Here is a 13,801-nt window from a genome sequence, read left to right as displayed (position 1 = left end):
CCCCATGCATTTATCACGTTGAAACTAGTGGTTCTTAGGTTCGTTAAGTTAACCCAATAATTACAAATTCTCCCTTTATCTCAAGGATTCAAACTCATCGATGGATCGATATTTCTAATTTTTTTTTTTCAACCCTGGAAGGATGGTTCATTCATTACAACTTCTATTTCCACCTATACGTTCAAACTTAAGGCGCCACATTGTGGAATGGCAATCCCTACCTTAATTACATTCGATGTATATCTATCATTATCGGTGAGTTTCAATCCTTTAATGTGCAACACTAGACTGCGGACAGTGAAGACAAATCTTGATGAAAATTTCGATCTCAACTGTTTATTTTAGTTTACAACACTTTCAAAATGCACGATTGAAATTTACACATGCTGCACATTAACATTGAAATTCAGGCAATCGTGGCCGCCTCCCCAGTCCCTATTTTTGGGTCCCTTTTCTTTGTCCAAGCACCACCCATTGGTCCCCGTTTTTTGACGTTTTCTTTGGTGCCGTGTTCAGACTAATCTCATTAATTAACATCAGTGACTATTTTTATTTTATCTTGGTATTCTTGTTGTTTCTTTACCTGCTTTGTTTAAGCATTTCTCTAATTGATGTGCTTATCAACCAATCTCTCTTCGTTATTTGGACTCTAACATTGAAACTGAGGGATTCTGGAAAAAAGAATTAAACCGCTAATCCGTCAACAATCATGTTCTACATTTACAAATTTGATACATATATTATAGTACTTTGTGATTTGATACAATATTTGAAGGAACTGGGTTTTCAACACATGTGCAATTGAAAAAAGGTTTTTTTTTCCTAATCTAGAGTTGACCAAAAATTTCTTCACCTGCCATTGATTATGACCCTCATTTGGTAATATCTCGCCTTGTATTACTATTTACTACGAAGATTTTCGTCATCATCCATGGGCCATGGGGGTTCTTCTCCTACTCTTGTAGTTTTGTTGGTTCCAGGTCCTTCCTGATGGGGTTGGGTAACCTCAAAGAAGACATAACTTTGGCCGCCAAGACTTTCCTCACAAGTAGTTTCCACCTTGCATCATCACCCTTTCTTCTTAATTGGGCTTTCTGTTGGCTTTGCCTGTCAAAACAAAGAAAATCATTGAATCAGAACAAATAAACGAAAAGGACAAGGGCAAGGGACCCATGCAATAAAACGAAAGATCTGTTTTGTGGGCAAGGTAGGAAAATCATTGAATCAGAACAAATAAAAACGAAAATAGTAAATCATGTATATATTGTGGCCAAAAGTAGTTCAGATTGTTCCCACCCCGATATAAATTTCCCATTAATAAATTGAAAGCGAGCAAAATACCTATTCTTATTTTGAAGTTTTCGAATGCTTTTCTGGGGAAGGGTTGGGAGCCAAATAATGAGCAAGATACATCTCGACTCTTGACTCTTAACTTAATATTCTAAAGATAGTTCCATTAGTGGATGGGGGCGGAAAGCATCCGTCTCTTCCTTTCTTCCTTTAGTTGTCTCCCCGTCTGGTCCATTTGGTAGTTAGCTTTATTGCTAGTGCGGGTGGTGACTGGTGGTGGTGTTTAGGCCTCCGTTCAGAGTAATCTATCACAAAACGTGGGGATATCTGCTTCAGTGCTTGGCAAAATTGACTATTATATCCCCAGATACTCTGAACCAGCTGAAGGTAGTTCACAAGACTAAACCTACAATTCAGCTTTACATTCTTACACAAATGATTCATCTTTAATCTCAACAAAAGTAACGATTAATATCGTTATATCATTCGTCTTTCTGTTCTGCTGCTTTCTGAATATAAACAAAACCAACCCAAGAAACAAAATGTAAAATCTGATGGCTTTAGATTATACACACCTGCAAAGAGGAACCTTGCAGCTATCAGATTGGTCGCAGATGCAGGAATGGAGTAGGAAGAGCTGCGACATCCGCCGGCACCGGCTGCAACCACCACGGACCCTTCTACTGCACGTGGCGAAATGGCGAATCAAGAGCTGCAGTCCCTGGCACGTTGAGAACTTCTGGCAGGGAACCTTGTTCATGCTCAGCTCCTTGTCATAAGGTCCCACACTGGTACACCCCTCTGTGCATATATGTTCCAAACACTCCATCGCTTCGCTTAGCTGCAGATACAAACTCAGCGCCTCCTTCTCCTTGCTCCTCTGTTTCTTCCTCTGAAATTTATCATTTTAACCAAGATTTAATAAATAAATGAACTATTACTGAAGCCCCAATACAGTACGCCGGTCCTAGGTTGAATTCGTTCCTTACCGATTCAGTTTCTTCAAGGTATTGCAGGATCTCGAGTTCAAGCCAGGGATCATGTTCTTGCAAGAACTTCCAAGCTTCCGTCTTCTCGATGGTTTTCAAGTCCTTGGAGACCAGCTTCATGCATTTGAGGTAAAGATCCGGCGCGTCACAGAGTCTGGCCAACTGAAGCATGTCCACCACGTTGTATGTTGTCAAACGCGCGGCTAACCCGCGGGAGCAAATCAGCTTTAGCTGCCATATGGAGAAGACGTGCGACAGAGTCAGTAGGTGAATCCCGTACTTGTCCATTTCTTCCTCGGAGCATCTGCCATAAAGTCAGGCGAATTTCCATGATGTCGTTAATTAGAAGCGTTTTAGGTTAAAATCAAACAGTTTAGTCGAGAATGCTTTTAGAATCGGATTTAAATACGGAAGAGATTCAAGGAGAACCTCTAATTTTTTTTTTTTTTTTCCTTTTGTTAAATTATCCGTTGGACAGGGGCAGGTGGAAAGCCAAGGGAAAGAGGTCGGTTGGTTTAGCATTTTTTTAACATGAGAACTAAGAATCAAGTGAAGGATCTAATATTTTATCCAATCCTAACATGTAGATCTGATCCCGGTAGGTATAGCATGAGTATTAGCCAAGCGATTTTCTCAGGTAGTCTGAAGGAAACAGAGATGCGCAGAGGTTACTAACCTGGAAGAATAGAGATAACGAACAAAGGTGAGCACCGCTTCGCAAGGAACTCCTAGTATGGGGACGATCTTCTCGGAGCTCTGATTCTTTTGTGGTCGATTTAAGATATTCGCCAATACAGACGAAACCGAAGCCTACAATTCCAGGACACAAAACAAAATCACATCAGAACAGTAATCCATTTAGAAGAAACGAAATTGCTCTTCCGATCTTTGATCACATTCAGTGAACAATCGAATCGATACACAAATCAATAACAACAAATTAGGTTGGACTATAAAATCGTAATGTAAGAAAATGGAAGTTGGTTTATGTTCCACTTTTTAGTAAGTAAATCGAATCAGCAGGAAATTCATCAAGATTTGGGAGAGCTCACCAGAACACTAGCGTGCGCAGGAATTCTTAATCCACCTGAAGTTAGAATTCGAACATCATCTTCTGAAACTGAATCTTCTCCAGAACTTGGATCCTTTCCGGGAAACGACGCACAATGATAACATGAAAAAGAGTCAGCCGGCGGCGATTTGACCGTGGAGATCGTCGTAGTTTGAATGCCTTCCATTGACAGAGACAGTTGAGAGAAAAAGAGTTCTTCAGTTCTTCAGCTCTGCTGCTCTTTGCTCATTTGCATGTATGAGACTGGAATCATTTATAGAGAGGAGAAAGGGGAAGAAAATACTGCTTTTTGTTTATTTATTTTTAATCACACTTTTTCTTTTCTTCTGTTACCTGGTGAAGGTGGAAATGTGGAATTAAAGAAAGGCGCGTGTCGGTAAGTCGTGTGTGTCTTTGACGGAGGAACGAACGAAAAACGTTAAAATTAACGTTAACGTTAATCATGGTGTCTTTGTTTTTAACTTTTACTGAGGTTAAAAGTTAACATGTTGTCCTACTACGCAATAATATTGCTGCCTTGGTGTGTAGCATCTTTGATACAGCTGGAAAAAGATTTCAAACATGTGTCCCTCTCGAAATCATACTTCGCAAAGAACCACGTCTGCCAAGGGTAACAGCGAGATATCACATTCTTTTTTTCAGAGTCGACTGGCGGAAAAATTCTCTGCGGTGCATCAGCGCATGCATAATCAGACATGAACATTTTTAGGTCCCTCTGTCCTTTGTGCCTGTGGCCAAAGGTTTAAATTATCTTACAATAATATACGACAGCAGATATGTATCTATATTTAACATAAATAATACATACGTTTCTCTAATACTCAATATAGGGCAATACTGTCAATACATCTCTTAAAATTGCCTGATCGATACGACATTCAATACCGATACTTTAAACTTTGCCAGTCGCACAAACCTACATTTAAAGAATTGAACAAGATAAATAATTAACTAAATGCATTAAATATGTGAGTCTAGAAAGTATAATAAATAAGTAAAAAAATATAAAGTATAAAGCATATGAGGCCAACCGACGTGGTTGGTCTTAATTCTGAATTGAAGGGAGACGACATGGCGGCCACAAGTGACAACTGGGATGACGTAATTTGATGAACTTGCCACCTTGCCTCTGCCTGCTTGTGTGGTGTGTCGCTAACGGACCGGCGGCACCGTCAACTACTTGAATATAACTCTCTTTTTTTTCTTTTTTTTTTTTGTATGAAAATATAAGTCTTAACTCACGGGGGTGGTTTGTGGGAAATAGTGCTCCCTGATGGTTTCCTAACCACAAAAATCAGTGGGATCCACTGGTGGGGAAAAAATAATTTCCAAAAAGTATTTTTCACCTGGGGCCCCACTGATCTTTGTGGTCAGGAAGCGTCGTGGAGCACAAAGGTCGCTGATCCGGACTCGTTTGTGGTTGCTTAAAAAAAGCCAACCCTTGGGGTTGGAAATTGAAATTCGACTTCCCTTACTTCGGAACAGGACAAAGTTGTATCTTATATTTAAATTGCATATAACAATCTATTTCCAAAGATGTAGTTAAAATGTGTGTGAGAAGACTTGGACAAAGTTCCAAAAAAAATACAAAAACTCTAGGGTCCTGCGCAATAAATGCATAGGACCATCAAGCCGTTCACTTTGGGCGGTGGGATCGGAATTTCGGTTGAAATTTCAATCTTGACCGTCGAAATTCAATGATCGAGATCGAAATCTCAACCGAAATTTCAGATCCTACAGCTGAAATTTCAGCTTGATGATCTTGTGCATTAAATGCACAGGATCCAAGCTTTTTGAAGATTTTGAGGGACGGTAGGATTCAAGTTTGGATCATCTTTCGACAAGGAAGCAATAGTGTTCCCTAAATGTTTATTAATCACACATTTTGCATAGGGGCCTATGTGAAATTCACTAGGTCTAATCTTTAAATTATTTTATCATATGCAGACGACGTGAATACTATACAATATGTGTGTTGAAAAAGTTTTAAGGGGATATTCGACAAAGAAGTGATCCAAACTCAAATTCAAAGACTATATCTTCTATCAATCAGGATGGAGTTTTGTGCTCGCTTCACATTTATCCACTATACATTCGGGGTGGAACTCACATGAATTGATGGGCCCACTATTGGTTCATCTCTGAATCATTTTGTTAGCATTTAAAGGTAAGTTCTACCCCCATTGTAAGTGGATAAACGTGAAAGGAACACATACCTCTACCCTGAGAATCCAGCCTGTAATTCACTTTTCTACAATTATTTGCAATACACTACAAAATTTCTCTTAAAATGGTTTTAATTGTGCTAGTTGAATAATAAAATGCTATGCATCACAATCTTAGCAATATATTGCAGAAAATTATATAGAAAAATGAATTACAGAAGAGTGATCCACATAGTATATTATTTGCTTGCCTACAATGCACTCAAAATTTCTCCCAAAAGGGTCTTCATCGTGACAATGGAATAATAAAATACTAGGCACCACAATCTTGAAAATGTATTGCAGGAAATTAAAAGATAGTAAATTGTAGAAGCGTGATCCACATCGTATGTAATTCACTTTCCTACAATTCCCTACAATGCATTGTGAAAATTTCCCCAAAAGAGTTTGAATAAAATAAATACTAGGCATATGTAATTCATTTTCCAACAATTCACTGCAAAACACTACAAAAAGTAATAGTTGAATAATAAAATGCTAGACATAATCTTAGCAATGTATTTCAAGAAATTATAAGAAAGTGAATCACATTGGAGGATCTACATCATATCTAAGTCACTTTCCTATTCTTCATTGCTATACACTACAAAGTTCGCCCTAAAGGGTTTTAATTGTGAATAGAATGATAAAATGTTTGGTGTCACAATCTTAAAAGGTGAATTATGAAGGATGATGCACACGGTCTTTAATTCACTTTTCTACAATTCCCTGGAATACACCGCAAACAATTCCCCTAAAAGGGTTTTAGTAATGACAGATGAATAATAAAATGCTAAACGTCATAATTCTAAAAAGTGAATTACAAAGGTAGTCAAAAAAGGTCATGGGTTCGAAGTCGAACCTCTACCCCTACCACACCTTCCCCCTCCCCCTGGGTCTGTGGGTATCTAGTAGCTACGATTAGTCAATGATGACCCAAAAAAAAAAAAAAAACACAAAAGCGGATCTACATCATCTATAATTCACTTTCTATAATCCCCCGCAATACATTGCAAACATTTCTCCGAAAAGGGTTTTAGACTTTTGGTTGTGACAGTTGAATAATAAAATGTTGAGCGTCACAATTTTAGCAATGTATTGCGGGAAATTATAAGAAAACAAATTACAAATGAGGATCCACATTGTCTATAATTCACTTTCTTACAATTCCCTACAATAAGGTTTTACTTGTGGCAGTTGGATAATAAAATGCTATGCGTCACAATCTTAGCACTGTATTGCAAGAAACTATAAGAAAGTGAATTTACAATGGATGGTTCACATAATCTCTAATTCATTTTTTTACAATTCATTGCAGAATTTTCCCAATAAGGTTTTAATTGCAATAATTGAATAATAAAATGCTAGGTGTGACAATCTTAGCAGAAAAATATAAGAAAGTAAATGAGAGTGCGAGATTCAAATCGTCTAGTTTTTCACTTTTATTACATAAATTACGAAAATTTTCCCAAAAAGGTTTTAATTGTTATAAATGAATAATAAAATACAAGCTGTCACAATGTTAGCAATGAATTGCAAAAAATTATAAGAAAACGAATTACAAAAGATGTCTTGGAGTAATTTTTCTTTTATTTATTTACAAGGGATGTGAATCTTGTGGCTTTTAGGATTCCCAAGGGGACATAGGAAGGCCCAAAGCTAGCTCGAGTCCATATCGTCTCCCTTAACGGGGAGCACTCTGTACTTTCCTGACGGCTGTTAATCAAAAATTACAGGTGAGGCTCACAGGATTAGGTGATGAAATTTATATTTTACTTATGGGTCACACATAATTTGTGGTTGTAAAGTCGTCGGACCCCATTAAGAGAGAATCTTTCTCCCCACACTCAAGGAAGCTCAGCATCATTTTGGGGTCGATGCTTTTTTGGTCAAGAAATTAAAATCATATCATTAAGTAAAGGAGGGTAAGTCAAGAAACCTAGACACTAAGAAAAAGACATCAACCATGAATAAAGGTGGAATATTCCACTAAGATGAAGAGAGAGAAAGACAAGGTGCCCCTAACAAAAAAAAAACAGCTAAAAAAAAAGTAAGAAAGAGAGTTTACTAAATGGATTGGGGTCGATGCTTTATTAATGGATTGTTTGGCTTGTGCAGAAGAAAGAGAGTTTGCTTTGAATAGGTCGGTGCCTCCAATGTTGGGGGTAAACTTGAGATTCTTTGGATAAGAATGGAAACGGTCGCATTCGTGGTGGAATCAGGAAACCCAGGTCATTCCTTGGAATCATATGAAAGAATGAATCTGAAAGAACTTGGCCCTATCTGCCCTCCACCAACATCACACAACACTCCAACACTGGTGCATGCCAAGCTTCTTGAGTGCAGAGCCCACAGTGTGGTGGCCTTTGTGCTTCTATTCCAGAAATCCTTATCAAGATGGAGCAGAGCCTGAGAGTGACCCCCTTTGTCTCTGACCATTGAAAGTTTAGTGTCTGTGTTTGTAGGCTTGTAGCAAATTCAATGTTGCCAACTTGTTCCTTCTATATGCTGTTCTCTGCAACAGTCCAAAAACTCTAATGTCATAATCCACACGGGGATATTTAAAAGATATTTGAAACTGAGTCACACCCAACCCAAACAAGAGCAACTATTAATAAATGAATTAAGTTGGTATTTATCTAGCCCTTTGGTCTTAATATATCATATTATATCGGTCATTAATTTTAATATAAATATATATATTTGTGTTGCTTATGAAATGTCTAACTGAAATCTCACATCAGCTTGTTTTTGGGAATTGAAATACTCCGACAAATTTATATGCACCACAACTAATTTTGAGGACCTAACTTTATATATGGCGAAAGATCATTTTATATATACATGACTCTAAAAGAAGTTCAAATTCTTAACTTCTTATTAATAAGATATTATTCCTTTTATTAAAAATTAATAGTATTCCTATACAACCATTTGTAATTAATTATATAGTCATACTTGGTTTTATTCAAAAATTTCGACTCGTGTATGAAGAACTGTTTTTAAAATCATACCTAAAATATAATGAATATTGCAAAATAATTGACAATAAGATGTTCCGTCAACATAAAGAAAATATAGAAAAAGATATCAACCACATATCTAACAAGGATGCATGAAGCGAAGCTTGAGATATGACCATGTGAAACAATACATATAGATATTTTCAAACAGAAGGATATTCAAAGTGTGGTTGGATACAATTAATTGATACTATCTATTTTAGGGTATCTAAGGGTTTTGTTTGGTTAGAAAAATACAAGTAGACGAATAAAATGAAATAAATAAATAATATTCTAATAGAGATCATTGTTTCTATTTCAAAACTTATTGGCCATACTAATAAAATAAAAAATTTGGGGTCAACATACCAATCAAAATTTACTCCAATTAATGACAAAATTATGATTTTTTTTTCATTGAGATACGTTTTTGTGTTGTGGTAGCCTTCAAAAATTGAGAAGGGAAATGGTCTCATGGCAATTTGGAAAGCCAGCTACAATTAAATTTAATTTTCTTCCCTATTTTTGTTAACAGCATGAAACAATCCAATTATAAACAATTTTTTTTTCTGCCCTTGCTAGGTAGTTCATGAGTTTAGATCACATCTCAGTCAAGAAAGAGATATGTGCCATCCATACGTTTCTTCATCATACAACAAATGTAGAACCTATATGAGATCTACTAGGGTTCAATTTTTTATTTATTTTGTCAACAGTCGACATGCCACCCATTTTTTTCTTTGATCACGAAGATATCACCTCTATTGTGCAATAAGAATTGTGAAATACCCTAAAAGAAAAGAATGGAGACCCACAGTCCAAAATTAGCCTGTCCGGGTTACGCAAGACTTGAATACTGCGCATTTCTGAAGTTGAACCAGTGTGGGTTGCACTTGTGTGCGTGTGAGAGAGAGAGAGAGAACTACCCTACCCTCAGTGTTTATACTGACCATGGATCCCACAGGAGCCACACCTGATGAACAGTATATGAGAATGGATTGGATTGGGAAGGCACCTCTCGCATGCGATGATGCCTCAGGTCTCTCGTTTATTTCTCAAGTTCAGCAAAGCAGCAAGAAGAAGAAGAAGAAGTATTACAAAATTATGCAAGTGAAGACCATTTAAGGAGAGAAGAAAATACTGTTCTACAAGAACCCATTAATAAAAGTAAATACCATGAAGGATTACAGAGATACTAGATACTTCATGGGTCCAATGTATTATGTACAGGATGTCGTCGCGTGACTGTAGAGTAATCTTCTGACCACCACCACTGCAATGCTGCCCGCGGCTGCTTGTCCAATTGTCTTCTTTCCATGAGGTGCTGCTGCCGATCCAGTAAATCCATCCCTGCTTCTGCTAAATTAAGGCAAGTTATTGTAACTTAGCTGCGTCTTTGTTAATCAAAGGTTCAGTTTGTATACCTGAAAAATGTGACCTGCCAAATGCTTCTTGTTGGTTGAGCAACATGGATAAGCAAAGAAACATTTTAATCACGTTCACCACCTCCATGCCTGAAAGTCTTGCCCGACGCTTCTTCATGCTTTGTTAAGTCCTATTATATGCGTTTTATTTCAGATAACTCAAACCCTTTCTTCCCCTTCTCACATGGCCGTATTTTTTGTCCTCTCGAAGAACGATAAAGCAGATGGGTCACAGATTGAAGAATCAACTGGGGTGAAGCTTTCGAGAACTTATAGGTTTCTGTGGTGATCATGTTCAAATTTCTTTTTGTTTCTTGTCTTATCTCTGCGGCTCAAAAGAATCAATTGATAAAGGATTTCACCGAACTTTTGAAGTGGAGTTTTGCGAGTAAAGGCCTTACCAATGGGAATCAAAGTGCCACCATATCTTGAGCTAGAGCAGAATAATCCAACGGTGGCGAGAGACTGGCAGATTTTGATCCAAGAAGTGGGTGTTGCCTGAATTCTTTTATCTGCAAAGTAATCCATTTTGAACCTCCAAGGTTCCAAGGAATCCAAGCTTTCCAGACCAAAAATTTCACTCTTCGCACACTGAGCTTATATAAAACAAATTTGGGTGCAGAGGTCCATTTATCTGCACAGGTCCACGCCCCTCCATTTTTATCGATTGGTAATTTCTGTCATCATCAACCTCATCATTCGCCGGCAGAAGGAATTTTGGGGGATCAATGCCAAACACATCGGTCATCACAGATGAATTGCAGAAAATATCACTCTCAGTTCTAGTGTTGTTGGGTACCTAGGGAAGGACTGCCATTGTCCCAGAAGAAATCTAAGTGGGAGCAGCTGCATTTTAGTAAGAAGCGTATACCTCATCATCTTAAACCGGTAACCCAAAAAAGCAAGCATAAGAATTTATACACATACGAGGATATGGTCTCTATAATATCTTACAGAAGGAAACATCCTAATTGGAACTCATGACACAGTTTGGGCTAAAAACTACCTTTCATCTAAATATGGCAGTATATTGCTGCTCTGTGCAAATATAGCAGGAAGTCCATTCCATCCCCCCCCCCCCCCAAGAATAAATAAATAAATAAAATTCTGGAACCATCACGGATGCCATCCTCTCTCCTGTAATTTCCTTGCCTGCACCACAAGCTACGAAAATGGGTAATATTGGAATATTTTGGAGGATGGGTGGATCAGGGGGGACAAAATCACCTGATTCCACCCTCACACACACACAACATAAAGATGTTTGGAACTTGAGTGCACTTGATGGTCGGTGAAAGTGCTTCTAAGCCACAATCATCTGAGATTGATATGGAAAATTGGAATCAATATATACAAGGCAGGTATAACATTTTTCCTCTCTTGAGAAATATGATCAAGAGTATATGAATACAATGATTCTCTTCCTTTTCTTTTAAGAGGGGGGGGGGGGTAGGCAAAGAGAAGATTGAAATTTAAGGATTTCGCAAATATTCAGATAAGAAAAGCCTAAAATAATCAAACGAGTATGTTCATTTACAGCAGACACAATAAAGGCAAATACAGAAACATGAAATCAACTCATACCCAAAGCATTACTAACCACTGAATCTTCCATTTCCTTGGCCGATATATGATTCTTGCTCCTCCTTTTCATCCAATACAGTAGTTCTGAGATCTAGTATTTTCTGTCTGCCAGCAAGGAGAAATGAAGGATGAATCCTTCAAAGAACAAATTTTATGTATTCTGTAATGTTACAATCCCAAAAGTAAGGTCAAACGTAGATACTACTCAAAACAGTTATAAGCATGAGGCCCAAACTGAAGAATCAACTTCCAAAACCAACGATCTATTTATGAACTAATGCAATAAAGAAAGAAGAGCCAAGTCCAATGTCCTGCATATGGAATAACCAATCCATCTCACCATCAAATTAGCGTTTGCAAAGTTTGGAATTGAACCCTTCACCAATTTCAAGAACCAAGGGGTTTCTAATGATACTGTTAACTTCTAGTGAAATTGGCACTCAATCTGCTTCCCTCAATCTGTGGAATCTGTTTCCAAAATTGCAATTTTAGTTGAATTCTGGAGTATTTGAGCATAAGTAATGGAGATTAGAAAAGGGAAGAAGGGAAGGTGAAGCTGAAGGGCAGAAGTTGGAAAACTTGAGAAGAATCAAAGGTGCCAGGGGAAGAAGAAATAAGAGATAAAAGACAGAAAAGGGGTAGGGGGCACACAAAGAAGAAATGGGGAAAGGAGAGAATGCACATACATGTATACTCAATTCACTCCTTTCCAAATTCGAAAAATAAACGATGATTACAGGAGTACTTAGAGATAAATTTAGAGATGTCCAATTCTAATAACCCTAACTCTTAGTTAAAATATAATGGGACTTTAAATTAAAAATTACAAGATAAACTCAATAAAATTTTATTTAAAATAATTGAATATCCTAATAAACACAAATTATAATTGGACCCGTATCATCCTCATCTGGATATTCCAAGTGGATTTAGGTTGGCCAAGACTGTGCTGCATCAATGCTGTTTCTGTTGAGAAAAACATACCTATGAGTTTTATAGAACAGAATAACTGAAAATTCCATGCAGGAATTATAAGATCCACATCTGCAACTAGAAGAAAATCCAAAATATGAAGATTTGGGGTTGCATCCGTGTCAAGGAAATCAAGAAGAAGAACGAATTCATGATGAACAGCCTTCACTACTCTGAATCCCATTGTTACCCTACAATTTTCTTGTCTTCTGTTGAAACTATTAGTTGTTCTAGTTGAGGCTCTATGACTAGGGCTGCCTCTTTTGGCTAGGAAAAAACATCTTCAATAGCGTGGAGGCCGGCAGCCAGTGCTGCCATGTTGGCAACCAACTCTGCATGGAAAGTTCTAAGCATCTCCTGATTGGCTTGGAGAACCTTCAAGGTTTCCTCAGTCAGTTGGAGCAATTTACCCTACTGGTCAAGGGTAATTTAGGCATCAGAACAACCAGAGATGTTTGAATACTCTGCCACTCTGGGTAATCAGGCAAAGGGTAACTTAAAGACGGGTTCAACCAAGGAACAGCAGAACACCTAAACCTAGGTTCTGGCAGCAAGACCATGGGGATCAGGAAGTGAAGAAAAAGGAAAAGAAGTTGGGAAGCCAGAGAAGAATCAGAGATCAGAATCATTGGGGCGTAGAACAAGAGAGTGTACATGCACATACACTTAATTATTTTCTTTTTTAATCTAAAAGGTAACAATAATTGCATGAGTAATTAAAGATAAATTAAGAGACTTCTAGCCCTAATAGTCCTAATCTTTAATCTATCTCTCCTTCCTTCTAGTACATTCTCTCTTTGCCCTTCAGGATTATTGGCAATGATAGTTTATTCATCCAAAAAGAAAATTAGACAGCACTCTGAAATTCAAATTACCAGATAAACTCAATGAACAAATCTAAAACAAAAAATCACATTAAATCAAAAGTCTGTTTGGGTAAGTCCAATGCTGTGCTGCATCAACAATATAATATTTACCAAAATCAGCTCAAGCAGACATGGTAGAAACTAGAAAAATGATGGGAAAAAATTAGGTTAAAGAACCTTGACAGTTTTAGAGGCGTTCATCAGCCCAACCTTTAGTGGTACTGTCAGGCAAAGAACCCAACCTTGATGCAAGTTCTTTGAATAACTCATTGACAAAATTGTTCACACCAACATTCAGAGACATGAGGCATATTAGATGTTTAGTTAGATCCCAAAACAGCAGAGTGAGAACTCTCGTACTTGGACTGAGACAAGCTGACCAGATTCATTAGTCTTCA

General features: G+C 37.6%; 1 protein-coding gene across 1 annotated transcript; it reads right to left on the bottom strand.

The window, feature by feature from the left end:
• Positions 1-459: 459 nt before the first annotated feature.
• BT1 (BTB and TAZ domain protein 1) lies at positions 460-3,595 on the bottom strand. Its single transcript, XM_089148168.1, has 5 exons — positions 3,332-3,595; positions 2,956-3,089; positions 2,280-2,583; positions 1,866-2,182; positions 460-1,107 (listed from the first exon to the last, which is right to left on the bottom strand). The coding sequence occupies exons 1-5, from the start codon at positions 3,515-3,517 to the stop codon at positions 954-956; spliced, it is 1,095 nt and encodes a 364-aa protein (XP_089004294.1). The 5' UTR covers positions 3,518-3,595; the 3' UTR covers positions 460-953.
• Between the last annotated feature and the right edge of the window lie 10,206 nt (positions 3,596-13,801).

This window comes from Hakea prostrata, chromosome 3 (genome assembly GCF_041222555.1).
Source record: "Hakea prostrata isolate BN-2017 chromosome 3, UWA_Hpros_2, whole genome shotgun sequence".
NCBI classification, from domain to species: Eukaryota; Viridiplantae; Streptophyta; class Magnoliopsida; order Proteales; family Proteaceae; genus Hakea; species Hakea prostrata.
This window is presented reverse-complemented; position numbering and strand designations above follow the sequence as displayed.